At 48.2% G+C, this 27,586-nt stretch overlaps 1 protein-coding gene across 1 annotated transcript in view; it reads left to right on the top strand.

The window, feature by feature from the left end:
- Nucleotides 1–12,242: 12,242 nt before the first annotated feature.
- Nucleotides 12,243–27,586, top strand: part of KCTD9 (potassium channel tetramerization domain containing 9) — a 109,944-nt gene continuing 94,600 nt past the window's right edge. The window contains exon 1 of the mRNA XM_078666603.1: nucleotides 12,243–12,414. Coding sequence (XP_078522729.1) covers nucleotides 12,286–12,414 — 129 coding nt within the window. The 5' untranslated portion in view covers nucleotides 12,243–12,285. The remainder of the gene's footprint in view (nucleotides 12,415–27,586) is intronic.

Below are 27,586 nucleotides of genomic sequence, written 5' to 3'. Positions count from 1 at the left end.
CAAGATAACACCAGTGATTAATGTCCCTACTGGGGAAAGACGAGAGTTTTGTCCAGTGACAGCTTTGACTTATCTAATGTAGCACAGAAGGTTAATATGCCTACTGTAAAGAACATGTACCATGCATTTTAAAAAACAGTATTTTATATGCAGAGGTCAGTGGGTTACTGCTTTTGTCACAGAGATTATTTTGTTACTGTGCAGTTCACAAGTGACAATCTTAATCTAGCACAGTGACCTACAGACTGTCATTAAACAGCTGCTTGCAAACTGCAAGTTAAAACTTAGTGACTTACGTTTTTTCCCAGTCTTTCATTATCCTGATGCTGCTAAAAAGTGTTTTGTGTGGAAATACATTTTAATTGTTAAAATCAATGCTAACCACTGTGTTATGTTCTGAATCCTGAGTTTGTGCTTCTCCAGACCAAGCACTCTTTAAAAATATCTACCAGTATGAATGGCATGTGAATTCTACTCCTTGTAGTCTCCTTTGCCTTATGTAAAATGTTCTATTCACTGATATACACGTATGATTTACTGTCTCCTATATGTGTAGGATGTAAAGTGCTCTGACATCCTACAATGGTATGAGAGATGCTATAAAAAATGAAATACACGTGACAGAGGGGCTACGGAAAGATGAGAAGCACTGTCGGAGGGTGATAGTGGGGGAATCATTGAAGAACCCCCAGAAAGATTGTCGTATTCTGGTGCATAGTCAGGTCTTCATTTACTATTCTTTAAAAGCTAATACAATTCAATATATAATGATAAATGTGTTGTAGACTGCACCATTGTTTCCTAATTTTTTGGGGGGTAGAGCCTCCCAAAGCCCCCTTTGTAGTGGTCAGGCTCACTCACTGCACTTGGTGTGCACCGTATGGGGAGTGGTCTGAAATCATTTGCCAGGGCTGCTTTTGGTTTCCAGTCTGGCCCTGGCAGGAGCAGGAGCCTCGTACTGCAAAATAAAACCAACCATTGAAAAGTTAGTCACGGAGATTCAGCACCACCCTTCCTGTTAACCTTTTTCATTTTCTTGCAAATTCTTTCAATATAAAATACAGCAGAAGTGGCGGAGAGTGTTGTTAGCCTCCTTGACTTAACAACACACTCCACCACTGCAGAAACGCAGGGCTGCACCATATTTACAAGAATATGGTGCAGCCCTGCGTTTCCCCTGCGCTGGCGCTACACTTAACAGCGGAAGATTGTTTATGTACAGGAAGGTCCCCCTTCCTGTACATAAACAATCTTGAAATGTTGTTTTGTCGCTTCTATGTATGCTGCTTAATGCAGCACACATGGAAGTTACAAATTGTTATTTTTGTTTTAAAGATTGTTGATGTGCAGGAAGGGTCACCTTCCTGAACATAAACAATCCAAGGCGTTTTACTAAAACGAGGAGAAATAAAGCATTTCTCCTTGTTTCGCCAAGTTAAGACCAGGTTTTACCTGGTCCTAATTTTGGCACTGCCTCCCATTTACGCTACCCTTGTAAATAGGGGGCAGCGTCAAAATCAATGGGTTTTGCAGGGGAAACACCCACCGCAACAACCACTGTCCACCCCTTTCACACTAAGCATTGTGTGAAAGGGGGTATTATTTATAAGGTACCGTTAAACCATGTTAAGTGGTGTAACGGTGCCTTGTAAATAAGGTGAAGCCTCTATTGCCACAGGAACGCCGCAAAAAGTGATGTTCCCATAGTGATGGGGGCTTGTAAATATGACCCTTAAATCCTTAGTAATTCGAGTATTTGTTTTGCGTGAACACTTGTGTTCATTTATTTCTAATTACTTTTTTAATGTTTGAGATTTAAATCCTACAAATTGCTTGGGGGTCCCTGGCTTCCAGTGGTGACTCAATGGGGTTCCTCAGGAGTCAGGAGTTTGGGAACCACTGTCATAAACAATTCCTACTTGCTTCTTGAATTCGTGAATTGTTCTTTTCCCAGAAAATAACCCTAATGACCTTCGCTGTATTCCTTTGGTCATAAATTACAAGGTTTAAGTTCTGTGTCTTTAACTTTCAACATACAAAGCTGTAATAATAAACACAATATCCATGGATTCAGTCCTGCACCGTTTTACCAGAAGCGCTTTGTTCTGAGAAATAATTCTTTCTCTTTTAATAAAGTCAAAACTCCTGCAAATGTTATTTACGTGGTCCAATGTCGATCTTGGTTTCACATAAGCAAATGTTTATTATTTAATGCAGAAAATCATTTACTTGTAGCGCAGACGAACTTGTACAAGATACCTGACAAATGTTTCTTATCTTTGTTCTTTCTTTGCAGGTGGAACCTTCGTGGCCAGGACACTGAAGCAGGGAGCGCCAGAAACGCTGGGGAAGATTCGGGAGGAAGGACCAGCACCAGAACAGGAAGGTCCAGGACTGTCGGGAGAAAGGACGGGACAACACTGGAGAGCAAGACCGGAGGACAAAGCAGGATCCACAGGTAAGCAACATTCCGACGAGCACAAGCAATCGGCAATGCTCAGAGCAGTCTTTTATAGGCAGGGGTGGACGGGGCTCTCACGCGCTGCACGTTATAGAGAAAACAGTTTAAACACGTACAGCGCTCATTAATATTCTATCAGCAAGTCTTCTTCCTTCAGCTTATTGTTAGAAAGGCGACCCCGGGGGAGGCAGAAGATGTCTGACTGACCACCCCTAGGTCCACCTCTCCGTTAAGAAGTAGCCGAGCGTTACTGAGAGGCCTCCTGGGTGAGGGCCCTCTCCTAGGATCGCACAGCAGAGTAACCACACACTACAAATGGACACCACACCAGAGGTCGAGTTCGTAAGCTTTATCAGGAAATAAAGGTTGCTGGTTCTCAGCGATATGTACAAGCAGACCGAGGGGTCTGTAAAGTCTCGCAAGAGGGGATCAGGGTAGCGGGACAGTCTCGGTTGGGGAGTAGGAAGGGATACCTTGCGCACAGCTCTCAATCCTCGAGCCGTGGGTTCCGAGAGGGTGAGCCGCGGCAGCGCCAGCAGGCTCTTAAGATGGTTCGGCAAAGGTGGGCCGCGGCAGCGCCAGCAGGCTCTCAAGATGGTTTGGCAAAGGTGGGCCGCGGCAGCGCCAGCAGGCTCTCAAGATGGTTCGGCAAAGGTGGGCCGCGGCAGCGCCAGCAGGCTCTCAAGATGGTTCGGCAAAGGTGGGCCGCGGCAGCGCCAGCAGGCTCTCAAGATGGTTCGGCAAAGGTGGGCCGCGGCAGCGCCAGCAGGCTCTCAAGATGGTTCGGCAAAGGTGGGCCGCGGCAGCGCTAGCAGGCTCTCAAGCTCTCTTCAGGTTCCAGGAAAACGAGTTCTTCTGGGGTCGGCCGTGACAGCGTCAGCAGGGCTTTCCAGTCCAGGATACAACTGCTGTCCTACTCCGGGGCTGGCCCAGATATAGGACTGGAGTCCTTTGATGTCCGGACCCTCGCACCTGGGGGTCAGAGGGGCCGGGATGATGGTGTCCAGACACCCAGCAGGGGGGTGGAGCCAGCGCCCAGGGAGGCCGGAGGGCGATCGAAACCAGGCGTCCGGGGACGGCTGGAGGGCCATCGAAACACCCTTCTCCTCCGGGATCTGTCGAGTGGCCACTCGACCACCTGGGTGGATCTTGGTGCCTTGATGTCTGGGCTGTGATGAGGCCTGGGCCGGGGACGAGGCCACGTGGTCGTGACGTGGTGGGCCCAAGATGGAGTCGGGCACAGCCTCGTGCTTAGGTCGTGAGGGGCCCACGCTGGAGCTAGGTCGGTAGTGGGGGTCCGGGATGGTGGCCGGACCAGCAAGGTTGGGGCGTGCAGTGTCGGGCAAAAGGGCTGCCCGATGCTGGGTGGAGGGCCAATGTCGTCCTGGGCCCGCCATGCGGGAGGGGTAGGGCCACGCCATGAGGCCGGGTCCAACACGCGTCCCCCCCAGCTGAAGGCAGGGGAGAGTCACCCATCTTCTTGGGGATTCTCCTCGCCGAGGCGGAAGAATCTGGAGAGGCCGTCAGCATTGGCGTGGTCGTTGCCGGGGCGATGCTCCACAGTGAAGTCCATCCCTTGGGGGGAGATGGACCATCGCAACAGTTTCGGGTTTTCTCCCCGCATCTGCATCAACCACCGCAGGGGCCGGTGGTCGGTCTGGACCCGGAAGTGGGTGCCGAAGAGGTAGGGCCGGAGCTTCTTTAGGGCCCACACGACGGCGAAGGCTTCCCTCTCGATGGTGCTCCAGTGCTGTTCTCTGGCTAGCAGCCGCCGGCTGATGAAGGCAACGGGAAGGTCGATTCCCTCAGGGTTCACTTGTGAGAGGACCGCCCCAATGCCGTGCTCCGAGGCGTCGGTTTGGACCACAAACTCTCGGCTGTAGTCGGGGGCCTGGAGCACAGGGGCGGTGCACATGGCAGTCTTGAGAGTCTCGAAGGCTGCTTGGCACTCTGGGGTCCAGCACACCTTCTGGGGTAGCTTCTTGGAGGTCAGTTCTGTGAGGGGCCCCACAATGCTTCCATAGTCTTTGATGAAGCGCCGATAGTATCCTGTGAGCCCCAGGAAGGTTCGGACGGCGGTTTGGGTGATTGGGGGCTCCCAGGCCCGGATGGCGTCAATCTTTGGCTGGAGGGGAGCCACCCGGCCGCTTCCCACCTGGTGTCCCAGATACGTCACGGACCCTTGGCCGATCTGGCACTTGCTGGCCTTTATTGTTAGTCCGGCCTGTCGGAGGGCCGTCAGGACCTCTCGGAGGTGGGTCAGGTGTGCATCCCAGCGGAGGCTGTACACTGCAATGTCGTCTAGGTAGGCGGCGCTGAACTCTTCTAGCCCGGCCAGCACTCTATTCACGAGTCTCTGGAAGGTGGCCGGGGCGTTTTTCATGACGAAGGGCATCACCTTGAAATGGTAGTGGCCATCCGGGGTTGAGAAGGCTGATCGCTCTTGCGCTCCAGTGGTGAGGCCGATCTGCCAATACCCGGCCGTGAGATCGAAGGTGCTGAGATACTTCGCAGCCCCCAGGCGATCGATCAGTTCATCCGCCCGGGGGATGGGATGGGCGTCGGTCCTGGTGACGGCATTCAGCCCCCAGTAGTCAACACAGAACCGGAGCTCCGGGGGCGTGCCGGGGGCGGCGGCTTTAGGGACCAGGACAACTGGGCTGGCCCACGGACTGTCGGAGGGTTCGACTACCCCCAGCTCTAGCATCTTGGCCACCTCGGACTGGATGCAGGCCCGAACTCGATCGGGCACTCGGAAAGCTCGGTGTCTTACAGGCGGGCTGTCTCCGGTGTCTACATCGTGGACACACCACTGGGTGACTCCAGGGGTGAGGGAAAACAGATCTGCAAACTGCCCCAGCAGCTGCCGGCAGTCATGGTGCTGCTCCGGGGTCAGGGTGGAGGAGAGCATGACCCCTTCGATGGAGCCATCCTTCTCAGTGGTGCTCATGAGATCCGGCAGTGGTTCGGAGTCGTCTTCAGCTCCTTCATCGGTCGCTAACAGCAGGCTTAGTTCAGTGCGGGCGAAGTGCGGCTTGAGCCGGTTAGCGTGTAGGACCCGGAGGGGGTTCCTGGGGGACTCCATGTCCACCAAGTAAGTGACGGGGCTCTTGCGCTCCACCACTTTGAAGGGCCCCGTCCACTTGTCCTGGAGGGCACAAGGTTCAACCGGGGACATGACCCAGACCTGCTGGCCCGGTTCGAATTCGATGGACGAGGCGTTCTGGTCATACCAGCGTTTCATCTCCTCCTGACTGGCTTCAAGGTTGGCTTCGGCAAGTTCCCGGAACTTCCGCGTCTGGTTGCGGAGGGTCAGGAGGTACTGGTAGACATCTGGTGGAGCACCTCGGACAGCCGTCTCCCAGCCTTCTTTGACCAGGCTGAGGGGGCCCCGGACCGGGTGCCCATACAATAGTTCGAAGGGACTGAACCCCAGGGACTTCTGTGGTACCTCGCGGTACGCAAACAGGAGGCAAGGCAGCAGAACATCCCATTTGCGTCGTAGTGGCTCCTCGAGGCCCTTGATCATTCCCTTCAGTGTTCGGTTAAACCGCTCCACAAGTCCGTTTCCTTGGGGGTGATACGGGGTGGTGAACTTGTATGTGACCCCGCACTGTTGCCACAGGGATCGCATATACTTGGAAATAAAGTTTGTGCCCCGATCATTCACGACTTCCCGGGGGAAGCCGACTCTGGAGAAGATCCCCATTAGGGCTCGGCCTACTACTGGGGCCGTGATGGTTCGGAGGGGGATGGCTTCCGGATATCGGGTGGCATGGTCCACCAGCACGAGGATGAAGCGGTGTCCTTGAGGGGTGCGGGGGTCCATGGGCCCCACGATGTCTATCCCCACTCGCTCGAAGGGGGTGGTGACCACGGGAAACGGCTGGAGCGGGGCTTTGACTTTCCCCCCGCTCTTCCCGCTGGCTTGACAGGTCGGGCAGGATCGGCAGTGATTGTGCACATCGTTGCGCATTTTCGGCCAGTAGAAATGAGTCACCAGGCGGCTGTAAGTTTTGTCCTGCCCCAGGTGCCCGGCGAGGGGCACATCATGTGCTAAGTTCAAGAGGAAGTCTCGAAATCGCTGCCGGTACATTTCGGGGGTGCGTCCGTAGCGAGTGAGGAGGGCGGTCTTCATGTGTTCGTACAAGGTCATCTCGGCGTCGGGGAGCTCTATCAGGGCGTCTCTCCCCTCGTTGATGAACTTCCCCCATAAGCCGGCGCCCCAGTCTTTGAGGGGTACTCGATGGGCGGTCATGGCGACCTCGTAGGCTTTGAACCACTGTTGGATGTCGTCGTTCTTATAGTATTCTTTGACGACCTCCTTGGGTATGTGCACCTTCGTGTCCCCCGGCGGGGGTGAGGTCTTACCCCCGGCGGTGCCGGTTTCTGTTGTTTTGGCCTTGATTTCCAGTTCTTTGAGGCCGCGCTCATGCTCGAGCACGAGTTTCTTTTCTTCGAGGTCTCGTTGTCTTCTCCTTTCCTCTAGGTCTCCTTCCAGCCGTAGTTGCTCGAGGGCTAATTTCCTTTCTGCCAGCTGTATCTCTCCTTCTTGTCGGAGTCGGGCGAGCTCCAACTCTTGGAGCCGGTTCCTCTCTCGTTCTCGGGCGTCTCCGTGGGGGAGGCCCGTGTCTAGGTCTGCGGGTCCTTCCCCCGCTGGGTTCGCGTCGGTCTCCGGGCGTCCATTCGGGCCCGGGTTATCTTCATTCTGGGGCGGCGCGTTATCGGCGTCTGCCCAGGCTTGCAGGGCTGATTTAAAGTCCTCTTTGCTGTTGAGGCCCGTGGTAGCGATGCCTAGGTCCTTGCAAAATTGCTTTAACTCCTTGTGGCTGTAATCTTCCATCTTTTCTTTCTGAAATTCCAATGTCGGTCTGGTTTTCTGAGTAGTCATGGTCGCGGTGTGTTTTTCTCGGTAGTGAGTGAATTACTCTCTGTACGATCTGCGTCGGCTCGTATCCCGTTGCTTGCCACCAATGTTAGAAAGGCGACCCCGGGGGACAAAGCAGGATCCACAGGGAAGCAACATTCCGACGAGCACAAGCAATCGGCAATGCTCAGAGCAGTCTTTTATAGGCAGGGGTGGACGGGGCTCTCACGCGCTGCACGTTATAGAGAAAACAGTTTAAACACGTACAGCGCTCATTAATATTCTATCAGCAAGTCTTCTTCCTTCAGCTTATTGTTAGAAAGGCGACCCCGGGGGAGGCAGAAGATGTCTGACTGACCACCCCTAGGTCCACCTCTCCGTTAAGAAGTAGCCGAGCGTTACTGAGAGGCCTCCTGGGTGAGGGCCCTCTCTTAGGATCGCACAGCAGAGTAACCACACACTACAAATGGACACCACACCAGAGGTCGAGTTCGTAAGCTTTATCAGGAAATAAAGGTTGCTGGTTCTCAGCGATATGTACAAGCAGACCGAGGGGTCTGTAAAGTCTCGCAAGAGGGGATCAGGGTAGCGGGACAGTCTCGGTTGGGGAGTAGGAAGTGATACCTTGCGCACAGCTCTCAATCCTCGAGCCGGGGGTTCCGAGAGGGTGAGCCGCGGCAGTGCCAGCAGGCTCTTAAGATGGTTCGGCAAAGGTGGGCCGCGGCAGCGCCAGCAGGCTCTCAAGATGGTTCGGCAAAGGTGGGCCGTGGCAGCGCCAGCAGGCTCTCAAGATGGTTCGGCAAAGGTGGGCCGCGGCAGCGCCAGCAGGCTCTCAAGATGGTTCGGCAAAGGTGGGCCGCGGCAGCGCCAGCAGGCTCTCAAGATGGTTCGGCAAAGGTGGGCCGCGGCAGCGCCAGCAGGCTCTCAAGATGGTTCGGCAAAGGTGGGCCGCGGCAGCGCCAGCAGGCTCTCAAGCTCTCTTCAGGTTCCAGGAAAACGAGTTCTTCTGGGGTCGGCCGTGACAGCGTCAGCAGGGCTTTCCAGTCCAGGATACAACTGCTGTCCTACTACGGGGCTGGCCCAGATATAGGACTGGAGTCCTTTGATGTCCGGACCCTCGCGCCTGGGGGTCAGAGGGGCCGGGATGATGGTGTCCAGACACCCAGCAGGGGGGTGGAGCCAGCGCCCAGGGAGGCCGGAGGGCGATCGAAACCAGGCGTCCGGGGACGGCTGGAGGGCCATCGAAACACCCTTCTCCTCCGGGATCTGTCGAGTGGCCACTCGACCACCTGGGTGGATCTTGGTGCCTTGATGTCTGGGCTGTGCTGAGGCCGGGGACGAGGCCACGTGGTCGTGACGTGGTGGGCCCAAGATGGAGTCGGGCACAGCCTCGTGCTTAGGTCGTGAGGGGCCCACGCTGGAGCTAGGTCGGTAGTGGGGGTCCGGGATGGTGGCCGGACCAGCAAGGTTGGGGCGTGCAGTGTCGGGCAAAAGGGCTGCCCGATGCTGGGTGGAGGGCCGATGTCGTCCTGGGCCCGCCATGCGGGAGGGGTAGGGCCACGCCATGAGGCCGGGTCCAACACTTATGAACACCAAAGTATCTGGGGGAGCTTCCAAGTAAATAAACAAGCTTTGCCAAAACCAACGCTATGAATGCTTATGCCCAGAAACCCTCAAAAATAAAATCAGGCCAGACATAAGAACATTGTACAATAAACACCACATGATCCATAATCATAAAGAGAAATCCACCACCTTAATGCTGAGAAGAAGGGCAAGCTTGCTGTTTAGTGCAAACCCTTACATTGACTACGTATATGAGGTGGAATACCTTCCCGGCAACAAGAACAAGGTGGCTGATTTCCTAAGCAGGGCAGCAGCAATGGAACCGGCAGCGAATCAAGAGCACTCGGAGTGGGAAGAATACATGGTTGCGCTCACGCAAGACCACAAAGGGGTGATAAGTGCACAGGAATGGGAGGAGGCGTATGCAAGTGACGACACACTGAAGGCCGTAAAGAAATACGTGATGCAGGGGTGGCCAGACAAGAAACATCTAGACAGCAATCTGAGGAAGTTCTGGGAAGTCAGGGAGGAGTTATCTATAGGAGACAACCCTGTGTTCCTACTGAGAGGAGACAAAGTGGTCCCCCCACAGCCTTTAGTAACTCATCTTCTTACCATTCTACATGAGGGACACTTAGGAATAGTGAAAACCAAAGCAAGGACAAAACAAGCGTATTGGTGGCCAGCCATGGACAGTCAAGTGGAAAGACATGCCAGAATGTGTGAACAATGCAACAAGGCAGATAAAACACAAGTCCTGCTACGCCCGCCATTAGGAAAATTTGCTTGTCCATCCAGTCCATGGGAAGTGCTTTCAGTGGACATCCTGGGTCCCATTCTGGATGCCAATGATGTACCCAAATACACTACAGTGCTAGTGGATAGATACTCCAAGTGGTCGGAAGTAGAAGTATGTGAAGTGGCCGACACAGAAGCGGTGTTAGATTTCCTCACCTCCACATTCTTAAGAGAAGGTATTCCAAATGTAGTGACCTGTGACAATGGGCCGCAGTTCACGTCCGCAAAATGGAACGCATTTATGGACCGTAATGGAATCGAAGTCAAACAAACCCCAGTGTACCACCCAGCTGGAAATGGACTGGCAGAGAGGTTCAATCGGGTTATAATGGTTTCGGTACAAGCAGCGATAAGCGCAGGACAAGACTGGGAGAAAGAACTCAAAAGGATGATAAGGACTTATCGCATCACTCCGGCAAATACCGGGTACAGCCCATCCATTAAAAATATTACGTGGACGCAACCTCTTCACGAGGGAAAATCTAGCATGGAAACAACTCATCATCCAAAGCAAGTGGTCCCCAGCTGTGATGCCTCGCAATATAGACAAGGCGCAAGCCTTATACACTGAATATTACAACAAACAACACAATGTCAAAGAAGTAACCCTGGAGAAGGGCGAGTGGGTAAGAGTGAAACAAGCAGTACTAAAGAAGAAAGGAGACAGCAAGTTTAGCCCACCATTACAAGTAGTGGAGCCATATGCCAGGTCAGCCCTACTGAGTGACGGCAAAATATGGTCACAAGATAGGATGGCAAGATGCAACAGAATCATGAAGTGGGAGGATCCTGAAGAAAGGAGTCCACTAGCACCAGAAGAAGGTAATCCACCTGAAATGATGCAGGCTCAGGAGAGAACAGCACAAAGCCCAACTGCTCCCAGCCGTGGGAGCGAAGATCAATACACCCCGGAGGGAAGTCAAGGCGAGGGAGAAACATGTCAGTCAACACCAATGAGCCCAAGGGCCAACGGAAGAGAGAAAGGGAGACAGGCAAGTGTGGCTGGTGAAAGAGAACTCCCTGTGAGCGGCCAACGTGTGGACAGTACCCCGACACCCTCACACACTAGGCGAGGTAGACTAGTCAAGATGCCGAAGAGATTTAAGGACTTTGACATGAAGGCCAAGTAAGACTGTTATGTATATACATCTCCCCCCCCCCCCGCCCCCTTACCTGTCCTTTCCCATCCTTGCAAAGGGGGTAGATATGTGGTGTTGCGCTCTAGTCTTTTTGAGCACAGCCCCAGGGCGTGCTGGTAACGTGCGTGCGCCATTTTAGATGCCGCACGCATTTGGTGTGATTGGTCATTTTCCCGGCGCTCTGGAGTATTAAATCATAAAGTTTATCCCTGACTTGGGTCTGTTGTCGTTATTCATACAGCTCAACCTCTACAATACAGTGCTCTGACACCTTCGGTTAAAGTCCGCGCTTTATAAAAATGCATTGAATAAAATAAATAAAATAAAATTGTTACTGATGCCTTGCTTATTTTGTTGACTCTTCAAGTGTACATTACATATAACTTATACAACTCTCTGCCTCCGTCCGTGTACTGTAACATTCCACTCGAAATGCTTCTGTAGTTTCACTTATGTGTAACGTTGTAATTTCGTATGTAGAGCGCTGTAACACCATTTGGTAAAGTCCACGCTACATAAACAGTGCAGAAATACTTTAGCTCTGTGTCCCTCGGCCTTATCATCACATAAGTGATGACTCGGACTGAGATGAGTAGGACTAAGTATTTTACTCTTTCTCCTCTTGTCAATATGGTGTACATGTTCTTCCTAGAAGAAAGGCATTACTAATGTAAAGGTTAGACCTTTGAGACCTCTCACGTTCAGACATTAAATGTGAAGTCACATGATCACTTCAAACGTAGATGAATGCATGAAGTTTGAAGGTAATGTATGACTCACACTAGCTATAATGTGATTGGCTAGCGAACAATCAGCTCTTTTCAGCCTCTTTTGTTATTGGTTTATAGAGTGGCTTATCCCAGGTTTCCACTAACGCCTAAACGTCATACACTATACGTATGTAGAGATAAAAGAAACACTAAACAACTCGGCAAGGAGAAATTGGCGTATTGTTGTAGTCATCCGTTCGGCCATCTTAGAACATTTTTTGTTGATTTTTGACTGCTCCATCTAAATTTTAATAATAACACAAATAAGTAAAGGACCGCTGTTAAAACGGTTAACAGAAAAGTTGACACCTACTAGCTACTTACTATATTCGTGTACCGAGAAACAGTTGTATCTGTAGTTTTAGTATTGATTATGCTACAATATTGTGTTAAAGAAAGGCACTGGATACCTGTATACAAATACATCGGATGGGGCAACTTTTGTCAATATTTAAAGCATGCTTATTTTATATTTTGCGAGGTAGCTCTTATTATACAAAAGTTTCGTACCAGTGTTCAATTGGATATGAACAGCTGCTCGTATTCAGCTCAAATTGTACACGTTTTTCGATGGTACCGCAGGCTACTGTCCTTTTCCAAGATGGCGATCGCGGTTCATAGACATTTTGCTAGTCCTTCTTCGCTGTTTTGGGGTTTCCAGGTTGGATTGTTGTTGGCTCTAAGATGCTAGACTCCAGGTGCCCGGGACGGAGGCACAAGGAGGTAGCCCAAGAGGAGGGGAAAGCACCCGGGGTCGGGGCGAGGATGAAGAGAGTCACCATCTTCCTAAACGGAACCGCGAGGAATGGAAAGGTAAAGTTTTGTGGAAGGGACTAGAATGAAAAAAATAAATGGATTACTTCCCATTATGATACTAGTGTGTACAGACAGACTCCATGTCTGAGTGCAAATTAAGTACGGGTTGACATAAAGAGGAAATAAATTGTGCCCAGGATATTGTGGTGCAGTAAGGTTACCAAGTCACTGTGTCACCAAGGACTCATCGACCCAGCAGTCATGGACGTTTCTTTTACAAATCGTTGTTTTCGGGGGGATTTGTTAACTTGTAACAACTGAAGAGAACCAACCCTATCAGGATGTATTATGTTATTACACAAAGTCAGAACACGACAATTGCGTTTTTTGGATACAAAGTGATGCAGTGACCTTGGGTGCAGCATATGATGCTCCTGTGTAATATAAGTCGCTGATGGGACGTAGGTCGTTAACTGATAACTTTAATGCCATTGTTCATGCTAACTGCCGAATAGAAGAATATCATAAAAGGAGTTTGTTGAACTTTCACAGTTATGTGTAGGCTCTGGGAGTTGTTTATCACTTCCCTTCCGCCTCCCCCCAAATTATCTGTTTGCATCCCACTCTGTGGTGAGATGCAGTGGCCAATGCTTCATGTTTAATATAGGGACCGACTCTGCTTACGTGTTATGCTTAATAAATATTTAGGAGCTGCTTACGTTACATTCGGATACTGTTGTAGACTAGAATTGGCTTGAATAATGTATTACTTGTATTTTTCGTGTGCTGGCTTTACCAACAGGCTTCTAATATACTCTGGAGGTGTTGTGCATGTCCTCATTGGACCAATGAATACATGCACAACACCTCCGGAGTATTTCGGAAGCCTGATAAGATTTTCAAGTGGTAGTGTATTATTGTTATGTTATGTTACAGCAATTTGTTAAGTGCACATATACACTGAGGTGTCTCGGCGCTGACTACTACTGAACAGGAAAGGAGCCTAGTTGTTAAAGAGGCATGTTTTTAACTCCTTTCTAAAGGAGATCAGCGTGGGCTAAGGTCTAATGTGGTGGGTGGGGAAGATTGTTCCAGAGCTTTGTAGTTCAAGCAACAAAGCTTCTGCCCCCTCGAACTAACTTTGTGAATTCTGGGAGTCGTCATAAGATTTGCCCCTAACGAGTGCAGCTCTCTGCCAGGAATGTATCTCTGAAATGAGTGCTTCAGGTACTCCTGGCCAGTATTATGTAAAGCCTTACAGGCTATGCACAGAGCCTTAAATTTGATACAGCTACTTACTGGAAGCAAATGCAAGTGTCGAATTTCTTATCTACTCTTTTTGGAGTAAAATTAGATTTTTCATTAATTAAATGAATATTTTTCAATGAGTAAAAAGATACAGAATACAAAAAATACTTGGAACGTATTCTTTGTTTGTAGCTGATGAGTCACAAAAACGCCAAAGTAAGTTTAAACTTTAGAAGCCCCTCTTCAAGTCAAACGGCAGTAATGCCAAGGGGTATTCTGGAAGCACTTCACCACTGGTTTTACTGAGAATATCGTGTGACCCAGGGCACAGCGATTGGATGCTTTGAAAGACTCGTGTTTCTATGATTCACTGTTTATTTCAGTCGAAAATGTGTACCTAATAATAGAGTGAAACAGGCAAATATGGTGCTTATATTATGGTTCTCTGCTGCAGTTATTTGTCAGGTCTGTGAAAGCTAAAATAATCTGCACAGTACTGTGTAGATGCGCAACTCTTGCAGAGTTGTGCTATTGTATAGTACTGTGACATTCCTTTAGTCAAAAGTCCACTATCCACTACTGAGCAGATGTATAGCACCTAGACAGTATCACATCAATATTTAATAATGTCAGTGCACTCTTTTTAAAATTGATTTATTTTCCTGTGCAGAGTGCCTACACTGCACTGTCGGTGCTGCATCGCCTATATAAAAATAGTACTCTAGAGCATTTTCCTAATATATGCTTTTATTAAAAACTGCATAGGCAATCACAGTCACACCATGCTGTGATTGCTTGCATAGAAAAAGCTGACACTGGCTTAGTTCCTTTAATTACAAATTAAAAGAGTAGATGACTGGCTGTGGAGAGCTTCAGGCTGTTTGCTCAGCAGGATAGGATCCTCTAGTTTAAAACACACTTAGGACTTGGAGCAAATGTGCTTTTTAAAGGTAAAGTCATAAATTACTTTTGCCTTTTCAGACGAGAATACTGGAAGGCTGCTACAGCTACATAGAAAGGTAGATCAAAAATGCAAGTTCCATATATTTCATGCAGTATATTCTTTCCTATAGAGATATGAGCACTATGATTTAATAGTTTTCTACTGTCACCAGAGCCGGGTCTGGTGGCTTAGTGGACTAATCCATCCACTGCAGCGGCCTGTGTTTGATCTCATGGTCACATGTTCAAATCCTGACGTGTCCACTCAGCCTTTCATCTATCTGAGGTCAATAAAATGAGTACCATTGAGTTGGGTAACAATCAACATCTGTGTTCAGCCACTTGAGACCCACGGGTTAAGTGCGCTTGACAGATACACGTGTTATGTTATGTAGTGTCAATGACAGAAAACCATACCTCCAAATTCTAGTTTATATTTAAAAGTAAATGCCTTTTAAAATTGGCAAAACCTGGTGTCCGGATCTGTTGGGATGTACTAATTTAGAAATTTATATTTTGCATTGCTGTTTTCAAGATAACTGGACATTCAGAGCACACTTGACTTCTTTTAAGCCCAGCCGTTTATGGAGTAATTAATTTTATTCATGTTCGAATACTTGAAATCATTTACATGTTAACATCAATAATCAGCAGTTTCCTGGATACCATGATAAAAAAAATGCTAATAATTTACATTGAATTAAACAATCAATATGATTGTTTAAGATTATAGCAGCATTGATGAAGAAACTTCGAAATTCCTTGTGATAAAAGCCTTGGAAACACTAGCTCTGCTGATCATGGACCCTTCTTGCTATTGCACTTGGCCACCTGGGAGCTTTTGTGCAATTCCGGCCAGACCATGTATTACTACATTTAAAATGTCTTATAGCTTGTCCAGTGTTGCCTTTTCTAGTTTAGTTTCAAGTTTTAAAGTTCTTAAACTGGGGGAGTATGAATATTAACACTTCAGAGTCACCCAGACAGCGATTTGAATTGCGTCTGTGGGTGGCCCCAGCCAACCAGTATCTGTACGTGGCCGTGAGACTTTTGAACCGGTGCTTCACTGTGGTATCTGGGCAATTCTTACCCCGTTGTTGCATTTTGCAGTTCCAATCAAATGACATCTGTGAATTTCCCCAACCTGACAAGTGTCTGTGGTGTATTGGTGGAAAAACACAGGTTCTGAGGTGTCTCTGCTGCTTCTAAGGCCGTTGTGCATTGACAGTGGTTGCTCAAAACAGGGCTGTGCTCCCCCCCCCCCCTCCCCCCCCCCCAAGATGTAGTAGGCATCGAGTGCAGTAAAGGTAGTTATATGGCGGATCCTTTCAATGTCATGTTCAAATGATGCTTTCATCACCTGCACATTTACTGCTTTTTTCCAGGCTGAAATGGAATATCCTGATTATGCATGCTGGAGATCTCAATTTTAAAGTCGCTAGTGACTGTGAGCTGTGTGTGCCATTGACAGCCATCCTCTTCAAAACTTGTTATGAGTTGTGCGTTTGAGGGAGGACGCTGGGGACCACAGGGTCCTAATGTAATATTTTGTTAAGTTACCCAAGCCTGTAAGATCCGGGCTTCCGAGTCCCAGCTCCAATCTCAGCCTTGCTGTTCTGGCCTGCTGAGGAGAATTGAGATTATTAGGTCTCGCCTAGCGAATGCAGCACATGTGTTGCTTCGCTTGGTGAGACTCTATTGTTGTGGCTTTAGTGAGCGAAGGGAGGCAAACCATGTGCGCGCATGGACATCTGATGGGCACGCGCATGGTGTCTCCTCTCTGGCTCCCACAGCGCGCTCACATGCTCCCACCACATGCTTGTTTTAGGACTTGTTTTGCATTGTAAGAGACAATAATACTTCAGAAAAAGTCCACTAGATGGCGGCATAAACCAAGCCTCAAGAGACGCAGGCATTTGATCACTCTTGGCTGCGCTGAGAATAGGTGTCAAAGGGTCCGACACTGTGCTTTACGCAGGTGCAATCTGGAAGAGTTTTCATTTTTTGGTATAACTTGTCACCATCTAGTTGTTTGGAATGAGCTGCCTCGGGGCACGGCATCTGCTCGAGATGCCACCAGGTTCCTCTTTCCTGCCAAAGCTTCTGACACTCGTGCTAATTACCGTTCCTGGTGCTTCGCACATAACGTGCCCCCCCCCCCCCGTCCTTTCGCACACTAATGTCTTATGAAAATGGGGTTCTGTACGGTGGCTTCTGCAGGAAACTTGGGCACAACTTTCGACAGTGACAGATAGCGCTGTTATGCAATCCAGCCGCGAACACGAAGAAAAACAATGTTTCTGTTCCAGGAGGCACAGACTGTTGTCTAGGATAGATGTTACTCTGTGATAGCAATCAGAGGGTGAATAAATTAGCAAGCTATGAGCTGGCACAGAGAGCTTTTTAGGTCCAGTAATTAACACACTTGTGTCACAGCCACATAACATGTCATTAGATTCAAACTACTTTTTATATTTATTTCCATGTTAGGTTGGTTAATTAAAAACAAAACCTGTGTCCTTTTTCTAAGCACGCATTTTGAATGTGCGCGCACACCTACAAAATAACGTTCTCACCTCATCATCACCACTCCCTTTCCCTCAGCGTCCAGCGAATCAGGCCATTAATTATTGCTGGTGCCAGGGCCCACTGAAAGTTTAAATCTTTGGAGCTTGTGCTCTACGAGAGCAGAGCTGCGATAGTGGCATCCCGCTGCCAGCCTCAGGCATTCCCGCTGGCCCTCTAAGGGCTTCCACGTCTGTCCTCGACTCTTCCGCAGATCAAGGCCCCACGGTGGCCCTTTTGTCCCAAAAAACTTCAAAACCGAGCAGAACTTGAACCTTTCAACCACTGTGTTGGTAAGTGCATGCGTCAATGATGAAATGCTGAGCCGCCCAGCACCATCAGGTTTGAGCTGCACTAGCGCGCACTTAGCCGTTGCACCAAATCTGAGCCTAGCTTGTCATCTGTGTGAGCTCTTGGCTCTTTTCGAGAATTCCTTGTGGGCTTTCAAAGCACAACCGCTCAAATCTAACCTGCCTAGCACAGCACAAAGGCCTCTCTGTGGCACGTATTTCAGATAAATTACCGCCTACCAAAACTAAATGATTTTTTTTTTCTGCTCTGAGGTAAACTCCAAAACATATACGGATTTTGTACTGAAAGGAGTCTCCCGAACGGGCTTTTATGAACATTTTCTGCCTCTTAAGTACCCAGGCAGCAGGTGTCAATGAAGCAGAGGGTGGTGGCGGGAGAGCAGCGTTCCTCCTTTCATTGACACCTTTCGCCCCTTCCTTGGTGGTGGGGACTCTGTGAAGCCGAAACCACTTAGCTGTCCTCCACAAAACCAGCTACGCAGGGCATAGCAGTGGCTGCGCAGTGCTTAATTTGAGCCGGTGGTTGCTGTTCAGGCCCACTAATGCTCCGATTTGGGAACCGGCACTTACTGTTCCTCATCAGACTTTCACCCAGAGCAAGAAAGAAAGAACACAAAAAGAGAAAAGAAAGGAAAAGAAAAAAGCAGAACAGTGAAGCATAAACGGTGAATAAGTATGAAAAAGTACAAGAACTAGTGAGATAAAGGAGCAGGAAGTTGTAGATAAAAGAGGCATGAGCTGGAATAAAAAATATATCTGCCAAAAGTAGAACATTCTATTACTAAGCAACCTTACTCTACGAGATCGTACACAAAAAGCCTCCGATGCACCTTAATTCATCCGTTTCCTGCTTCACTCGAGCAAGAAACATGTCCAGACATCCACAACTTTCTGCCGCAAAACCCCACAAGCACTGTGAGAGACTAAGGTCATCAATAGGATGTTTTGAGTGAAACTTCATAATGACCTGCAAGGTTTCGCTGCCTATCCCTCTGTACAAGAACACCCCGCAGTTCATCCTACACATTTCAGAGCCCATCAGTGGCAACAGTTTAGAATTCCATCATTCCCAAATTGCCTTATGACTTCAATCCCAAATCTTGTTTTACAGGTCCTGCACCCAACACAAAAAGCACCACAACATTAACAAGCATTTGCAATGCAATAGGTCTCGCATTTACGCGAGTTTCAGCTATTGACATTGCAAATGACAATGCCTTTTATTTATTTTTTCGTTTTTAAAACATAAATAAAAGGCTTGTCATTTACAATGGCAATAGCTTAAACGTGTGTAAATGTGAGACCTATTGCATAGCAAATGCTTGTTTTATAAGCTGAGATTTGAGAGTTCATGTGGTACTTTTCCAGCACTTCAGGGAAGACTAAATGACCATAGTTTGGAGAAGTAATTAGTTTTGCTCTCAGGTTCCACAGTTGGGCTGTATATCTGGTGGTTTAGGCATTTCAAGTTGTGATTGACCCCTGCTCCCTTGCTTCTATCTCTGATGTTTTAAATGGCCTCCTGGTTTAGCCTCTTCAGTAAGCCAAACGCCTTGGATAGTTGTAACTTGTGCATGTAGCTATTTGTAGATCTTGGAGTTGCCACTGTGCTAGTTACTCGCATGTCTATTTTCCAAAGATGACACATTTCTTAATGGAATAAATGCATTCTGGCTAAATTATCTCTAGCCATTATGTAACAAAGTGCATACAGCAAATTCTGATTTGAGCTTTCTCGCTTCATAGATCAGCTTTACCTGAGTGAAGAAAGTGGCTCAGATTGTTCAACGTGTTTATGCAGAGCTAAAGCATCTTTCAAACTACATCGGCATAGAAATATAATCCTGGTTCACATGGGCCAGAATGCTGTTTTAGGAATTCATTTTTCTAAGTTCCAACTGAAGTTGAAGCATTGAGTTACTAGCTGCCCAGGACAGGAACGTGTTTTTACTGATAGCATGGAGTCAAGTGGTAGCCGTACATGCAAGGAACACAGGAATCGGTCGGCTTCCTTTTTCATATTTAAAAATAGTGGAAGAATGAATAAGGGCTGAGGAGCGCTATACGCTCTGTTTTCTCCAGGAACTTATTTTCTAGTTCAAAACACATCCTACATTTTTGGGTCTCGGCCTGACGTCAGCAGCACATAAGAAGAGTAGTGCCAAGTATGGAGTGAGGCAGCCTCGGTGAGCCAGAGCCAGATGGAGTCGGCGAATACAGTGGCAAGTGCCCCTGGCAGGCATGAACCCACATTGATCGGGGTGGATAAGATCCTGCAGAAGGGGCCGGAGTCTCTGAGCCAAGACGGTGGCGAAGATTTTGATCTCTGTATTGATCAGTGAAATCTGACGGTAGTCCGCACAGTTCAGGGAGGGCGGCTGTGTCTTTGGAATGACCACTATCGTGGCGACATCCGACTCGGGCGGGAATGCCCCTGCCTCCGTCACATGGCGGAAGAGGTCTACCAAGTGGGGGGCTAAAACATCCTGAAAGGTCGCGCAATACTCTTGAGGGTACCCGTCGGGACCATGTGTCTTTCCGGGATGCAGGACTGAGATAGCGTCTTGGATTTCCTCCAGGGTGAAGGGACGATCCAGAGCCTCCGCAGCCTCCGGAGAGACACCCGGGAGTCGGGTATCTGTCTCGTCCAGCAAGTCAGCTAGGGAAGCACTTGGGGGGCGGGCAGTATAGAGTGTCGCGTAATAGTCAGCAAAGGCCTGTGCGATAGTTGAAGACGTCACTTGGAGGGTTCCAGTGCGCGAGCGGGTTTCAGGAATAATACGGTGGACTTTGGGATAAGACACAAGGTTATGAAGGAGCTTACCATTTTTGTCCCCCCACCCATAGATACGGGCAACCGTCGAGTGCCAAAGCATCTTGGCAGACTCCAGCGACACCCGACGGATCTCCTCACGCACCACGGCTAACTGACGGGAGGAGTCCCCCTCATCGCCCGCGAGTGAGGCTGTTTCGAGCCGCTCTGACTGAAATTCCAGTTGAGCAAGCTGGGCCATCTGTTCCGACCGTTTCGTGTGGACCAAACCCCTGGCCACCCCCCGGATAACAGCCTTGCTCGCCTCCCACAACGTCCCCTCCGAGGGAACCGAGCCTATATTGGTGGATAAAAAATTACGCAATTCCTGGCCAAGGGATTCCACCATCGTCGAGTCCTGTAAGAACCAGGCGTTAGGCCGCCAAACCGCTCGTGGAACCCTCAGAGGGGTCCAGAGACGGAGGGAAATGGGAGACCCCCGGCTCTTTTATGAAGGGGATAACCACTGCCTCTTTCCACCTTTGTGGGACCACCCCTGAATCAAATGAGAGTTTGAGAAGGTGTCTGATATAGGGGACTAGGATGTCCAGGCTCTCCCTCAGATTTCTTGGTGTCGTAGGGTCCCTTAGTGAGCCTGACTTAATGCTCAGGGCCATGGTATTGAAATCGTCCAAGGAGGGGAGGTTAAATCTGGAGAGGCAGAGTGCCTCCTTCATGTTGCACACTCCCGTCCCTTCCGACTTCCCATTGCGTGCCTCCTCGGGAAGGTGGTATAAATCCCTGCTACCTTCTCTGAAAAAAAAGTCTATCAGGTTGCAGTACTCCACTGAGTCGCTACTAGGAGCTGGGGTTCTGGCAAGTGATGATAAATCTTTAAAAATATAAATCGCTCTCTAGAAGAGTTTTCGGCGTGCTCTATCTTTGTGTTGTAGTAAGCGGCCAGAGTTTTTCTTATGAGCGAGTGGTAGTGTTTGAAACTAGTTTTATATTTGGCCTTCTTACTCTCTGAAAAGTCTCCACTCCAGCATCTTTCCAAACGCTTGCATGAAGACTTCACAGTCCTAAGTTCTTTGTTGAACAAAAGATGTAGATTTAGACTATCTCCTTGGTGCACTAGTGGACCATGGGGTAGCTCTATCTAGCGCCTTAGTGATCCATTTGTCTAGTGCGCTACAGGCAGTTTCTATTGCATTTCCTCCTGGTGGCCCACCCTGCTGAAGGGCGTGATTGAAATAGGCTGCTGAGAATCTAGCCCATTTCCTCTGCAGTCTCCCTGCGCTTGACTTCTTCAAGGTTGAAGTGTTGGGTATCATAGTGCTAAAAGAGATCATGTAGTGATCTGTCCATGGAACTGCAATAGGGGTTTCAACCGTTCGCTCCCCCCAGTTGGCAAAAATTGGAACTAATAAATGGACATGTTGGTGGGTCGGGAGGAAGGATTGCAGCACTAATTGTAACGCTGCTAGTTCTTGACAGAGCTCTTCCGCTTCGATATTATCCATTGCGTCGAAGTGTAGGTTCATGTCTCCCAACACCAGCATTTTAGAATACCATAGTACCGGTTGTATTACTTGTTCTCTGAGGCTGGTAGCAAACTGCGCCCTAGGGCCTGGTGGTCTATAGATTAAGAACCTTTCATGGCATAATTGTTGTCTGTCGTAAAGAAACCTGCCTCACTGGCTTTGATTGCCACTGCTTCCAAAGAGCATTATACCGACAGCTTATGGATAATAGCTATTCCCCCCCTCCCCCCCTGTTCACTTGACGATACAGTCTCGCGATCCCATAATTCAGAGGGAGGGCCTCTGGGATTTCAGGCGCAGAATCCTCATTCAATCACGTTTCAGTTAGAAACATGATATCAGGCAGGTTATCAGCAAGATAGCAATGAGGCTCATATTTGTGCTTCTTTTTTTTAATATATTTTTTTATTTTAACAGTAAGACAAGAGTAGGCAATACAGATATCAGGTGTCGCGCAGTAAAATACAGAACAGGGCCAGGCGGGGGAAATATACAAACAACAATCACAGTAAGGAACACAAGGCCCATCGCGGGTACGCATAAATAGAGAAAGAGAAATAAGCAGTCTATTAGTCGATCAAAAGCAATCCCACCCTCGCGACCCCGTCTTCAATGTTACAGGATAATTAAAGCTAGCGTAGACACCCAGACAATAAAGGATTCGTGGAGAATAAACAGCCCGTCTCTCGTAGAAAGGAAAAAGAAAAGACAAAAGGGCCATAGAACAAAACAAAGGCAAAATAAAAAAAAACCTCCCCTAACCCCCCACCCTGCACCCCTGCAATGGCTACGGCCTAACCCCACTAGCAGCGTGCCTCTCGCCAAAGAACTACCCTAAAAGAAGGGAAAAGAGAAAGTGGAGGAGGAGAAAGCAAACATACTCCCGGTCTCCCGTACCTCCCGCCAATAGCGACCACCCCGAGACATGGTAAAATCAATATTCAGCAATTATACAAACCAGTCAGGGGAGTATAGACAATAACCACCCAACTCCCGTCACAGTATAGGCACCACCCCGGCATTGCTTAAAGCTATTATAACAAATCCCAGCGATCAAGTTCAGCCCTGGCCAGTACGGTCTTTCAGAAGAGTGTTTTTCACTCGAGCCGCCATCTTGATGGAAAAAGCAAAGCGTTCATAAAAGTTCATGTCAGTACAGGAGGATCGAATGCAGGATAAAAGTTCACGACTCGAACGAGGAAAGGTGTCCAAGAACAGCGAGTATCTCAAACCATCACTGAGGAACTTGTTACCCCATGGAAGGCCGTCTATAGATGCGTTAGGCGGCAGCAGGATCGGGCAAGAGACGCTAGCGATAAGCACGGGCTGGCTTGTCGTTAATAGGGGACCGCCAAGGTTAATTAAATCCGGGATCTGCATGGGGACCTCGACCTCAGGTGTGCAGTGCATCGCTGGTACCACGGCTAGCTGCAAACTAAACGAAGAGTCGTCCTCCGGTCCCAGGATACCGTCCACTTTCACCATCAGTGTCCGGAACACAGCGACTGTGTGCGAATGGAGCGCCCCAATGGCGGCCATAACGGCCTGCAGCGATGGCGTGCCTTCCGTCCGCTCCATCCCCTCTCAATAGGTGACAGAGCAGGACTTGAACCCCGGAGGCCGGCTACTCCGGAGTAACAGGCCACGCAAATCTGATATCAAACAGTGGGCGCTCCTCGTCTTACAGAACACACCTTCGCTGTCAGAGAGGGCCCTAATCCGTCGACCCCGGGAGGACAGCAAGGTCTCAGGGGACCGGACCCCCACCACAGCAGCCGGTGTGGCACGCTGGCGTGTCCTCGGTGTAGACCGTTCAAAGGATCGTCCCAAAAAATCAACAATTCAGGCACTCTTCGGGAGACTGGGCTCAGGCAAGGTCTCACGGCCGATGTTGATCAATTCCGACCCGGATAGTCTAGAAATCGAGGCCCGGCTTCCACACGTTGTTAGGCCGAGAAAGGAAACACGGCGTATCGTCGTCAGCCGATGAGGTAGAAAACTCGGGATTGCACCTTTAGAAGCAGAAGAACTTCATAAACAAGGAAATCAGGTGTGAGTTTGGGATTAAAGACAGGATAATCGAGCTGCTGGCGGAGGTCGGCGGAGCCGGGAGCGTACGCGGCCATCTTGATTCGTAGCGTAGCTCCTCCCCCATATTTGTGCTTCTTGAGGGATCTGCAGTTAAGCAGTATCATTTAAAATTCCTGCTCCTTTTTGGTTTGTTTCTGGCTTACAGCCATTGTATATGGGCATTGACTGCATTTATGAGCACTGGATCCCATCTGTATGCTATGTTTACATGAATTTGGAATGGGGGGTGGGGGACACATCATGTGTAATTGGTAAAAAAACAGGCTGGGGTTCTGGCCCCAGGCCCCGAACGGCCGAGCACAGGCGCAGACGGGCTTGCCTTTGGCGCGCCAGCGATGCGGCCGCTGCACGTCCGTTCTGGCATGCGCGAACGGATCCCGCCTCAACACTAGACTGACGACTGCAGCTCAAACTGGGAGACCGGAAGTACTTCACCTCCTTTCCCTGCCCTCCGTTCAATCAGCACTAAAACTCCGCGACAGACCGGGGCGAGAAAGAGACTTGAACCAGATGAACAGTGAGTATTTTAAAACTGTGACTGACCGTTAAGTTAAGAATAGTACCATCAGTGAAATTAAAAAAGCACAGGTTGTTACTTGAAAATAGTGCAGATTCGCAGTTCTAATTAAAAAAAGCTCTTTAAATACCAATTTGCTGTTACCGCTACAAAACTGGTCGCAGCAGACACTGCCACTGTCTGCCTTTCGCCGCTGCGCGTCCGTTCTGGCATGCACGTTAAGTAGTCTCCTCCCGCCACCACACTAGACTGCTGACTGCATCCCAGACCGGGAGACGGGAAGTCCTTCACCTCCTTTCCCTGCCCTCCGTTCAATCGGCACTAAAATGCAGCGACGGACCAGGGCAGGAAAGAGACTTGGACCAGATGAACAGTGCATATTTTAAAACTGTGAATGACCGTTAAGTTAAGAACAGTACCTTCAGTGAAATTAAAAAAGCACTGGTTGTTACTTGGAAATAGTGCAGATTCACAGTTCTGATTATACAAGCATTTGCAATGCAATAGGTCTTGCATTAGGAAAGTTTGAGCTATTGGTATTGTAAATGACAATTTTTTTATGTGGTGGTTTTGAAAATAGCGAAATTAATAGCTTTGTCATTTACATTGCCAATAGTTTTAACTTTCGCAAATGTGACACCTATATCATTTGTAATGCAATATGTGTTGTATTTACGTGACTTAGATGTATTGATATTACAAATAACTGGCTTTTAATTTTTTTAAATAATTAATACTTAAATAAAAGTTATTGTAATTTATAATGGCAATAGCTTAAACTTTTGTAAATAACTTTTGTGAAGATTATGTTCAGCGTATTTTATTGTGACGAAAATCATGGAACAGAAGTGAAATATTAACATCTTTTTGTGATAATTGTAATAAAGCTTGTAACATTGAGAGAACATATTTGAACCAGTTGTTGTTGAATAATTGCACAGATTGATGCTGTGGTGGCGCTGAGTGATGTTGTGGTGGCGACGAGTGATGCTGTAGCGTTCAGTGATGCTGTGGTAGCGCATAGTGATGTTGTGGTGCCCCTGAGTGATGCTGTGGTGGTGCTGAGTGATGCTGTGGTAATTAGATAGATAGAGTGAGGGTGATAGTTAGATAGAGGGAGGGCGATAGGTAGATAGAGGGAGGGCAATAGATAGAGGGAGGGCAATAGATAGATAGAAGGATGGCAATAGATAGAGGGAGGGCGATAGATAGAGGGAGGGTGATAGACAGATAGCGTGAGGGTGATAGATAGAGTGATGGCGATAGAGAGAGTGAGGGCGATAGAGTGAGGGCGAAGGATAGATAGATGAATAGATAGTGTGGGCGATAGAGGGCGATAGTTAAATAGAGGGCGATAGATAGATAGAGGGCGATAGATAGATAGAGGGCGATAGATAGAGGGCGATAGAGGGCGATAGATAGAGGGCGATAGATAGAGTGAGGGCGATAGATAGAGTGAGGGCGATAGATAGAGTGAGGGCGATAGATAGAGTGAGGGCGATAGATAGATAGAGTGAGGGCGATTGCGAGATTGAGCTATTGGCATTGTAAATAGCAATGCCTTTTATAATATTAAAAGGCATTGGCATTTACAATACCAATAGGTCAAACTTCGTTAAAAGCGAGACCTTTTGAATTGCAGAGTGCGGTGTCCATTACGCAAGCGCCGTGCTCACCATTAAAGCAAAACAAGACAACACTTTCATGAAAATAGGAGGGCATGCTGTAAATTGGAGATAATATTTCAATAATGAAGCCGCTTGTCAGTTTTAAAAAGAACACAAGCGTGTTGAAAACGCATCCAAAGAGTGAATTAGACCATGTCACGATAACAAGCAAGCCTTGTAGTTAACGGCACAATACAGCCTTGTTAACGTACAGATGATGTTTTATAAACTTGCGAAGTAGTTACCTTGGGCTCCAAGAAGACAGATGCCAAGCTATGCAGCTACTTTGAAGTTCTTTGTTTCTTCCTGCCGGTAAAGCACACAATGTGAAGAAGACCTGTGAAGTACTTGGGTGTGGTTTTAACACCAAGCCAAGCATCAAGGGTGCAATGATATGTTTGTATTGTTCACTCGTTGATGCAAAGACACAGAGGAGGATTGTTTTAACATTTGTGCCACAGCAGCTTTTCGTTATTAATCCGGCCCTTAAGCTGCGTTACCTAACAATTATTAGGCAGGTGATCTTGTTATTGTTTGCGAATGTACAGTTACAAAGTGGCCTATTAGTACATAAGTCAGATTGCAAAATACATACCCATTCCGAAACATTATAGGACGTAATACCAGTTAGGTATTAACATAAGTATGAAAATAATATTGACAAACAACCAGCAGTCTGCAATTGCCTTATTTCCACTTAGTGACAATAAGGCGGTTGTACATAGATGGAGGGGCTGTAGCTAAAACGAAAACAAAAAAAATCGCCTCGCGATAAACGCTAAGTAGTTGATGCAGAGGCACGGAGCAATATGAATGTGGGGTGGCAAATGCGGGGAAGCTGTAGCTAAGACGGAGAACAGAAACATTGCCTCACATGGAAAGCAAAGCTGTTGCTGCATAGTTTTTGTAATAGGAAACACAACTCAAAATGAAGCCACCACTCAGAAGCCAGCACCAATGAAAACAACGGTGTAGCTGTAACTGAAACAAAAACATTGCCTTGAGCAAAATGCAAAAATAAAATAAGCGTGTTTTTAAGTTCGCTGCCTGGGTCTATAAATATGAAAATAATATCGGAAAACACCCAGCAGTCTGGAATAACTTTATTTCCACATAGAAACAATAAGGTGGTTCTACATAGGGGGGGGGGGGGGAGAGAGGGCTGTAGCTAATTCAACAAGCTTTGAATTAGCATCAGGAGGCCAATATGTTTATTGACTGAAATTTACACCAGCATCAGGAGTTCTTACACACACACATCACCCGCAAAAGTAATTCTAATGTGGGTGAAAGTATTGGATTAACGGTACCCAAGCATATTAGTGACATAAGTTGTTCACTATTCTAGTTCGATTTTATGGATGGGTAAACAAACATTAACAGCATGCGAAAACAACAAAACGCCGAAGAAGTCATAGCACAATACTGATGGAAATCCTATGTAGCACGAAGTATGCGTCCATATGCACAAAGGTAATCTATAAACTAACACTTTAAAAGACGTTCTCCATTGCTCTCCGACACTGCTCCATTCAGGCAGCCCAAGATTTCTGACAAACATGGTGGAGGGTTAAGTGATGTTGACATCTGTC

The sequence above is a fragment of the Lissotriton helveticus genome, chromosome 11 (genome assembly GCF_964261635.1).
Source record: "Lissotriton helveticus chromosome 11, aLisHel1.1, whole genome shotgun sequence".
NCBI classification, from domain to species: Eukaryota; Metazoa; Chordata; class Amphibia; order Caudata; family Salamandridae; genus Lissotriton; species Lissotriton helveticus.
Note: the sequence above shows the minus strand (reverse complement) of the source record. Positions and strands in the feature narration are given on the sequence as shown.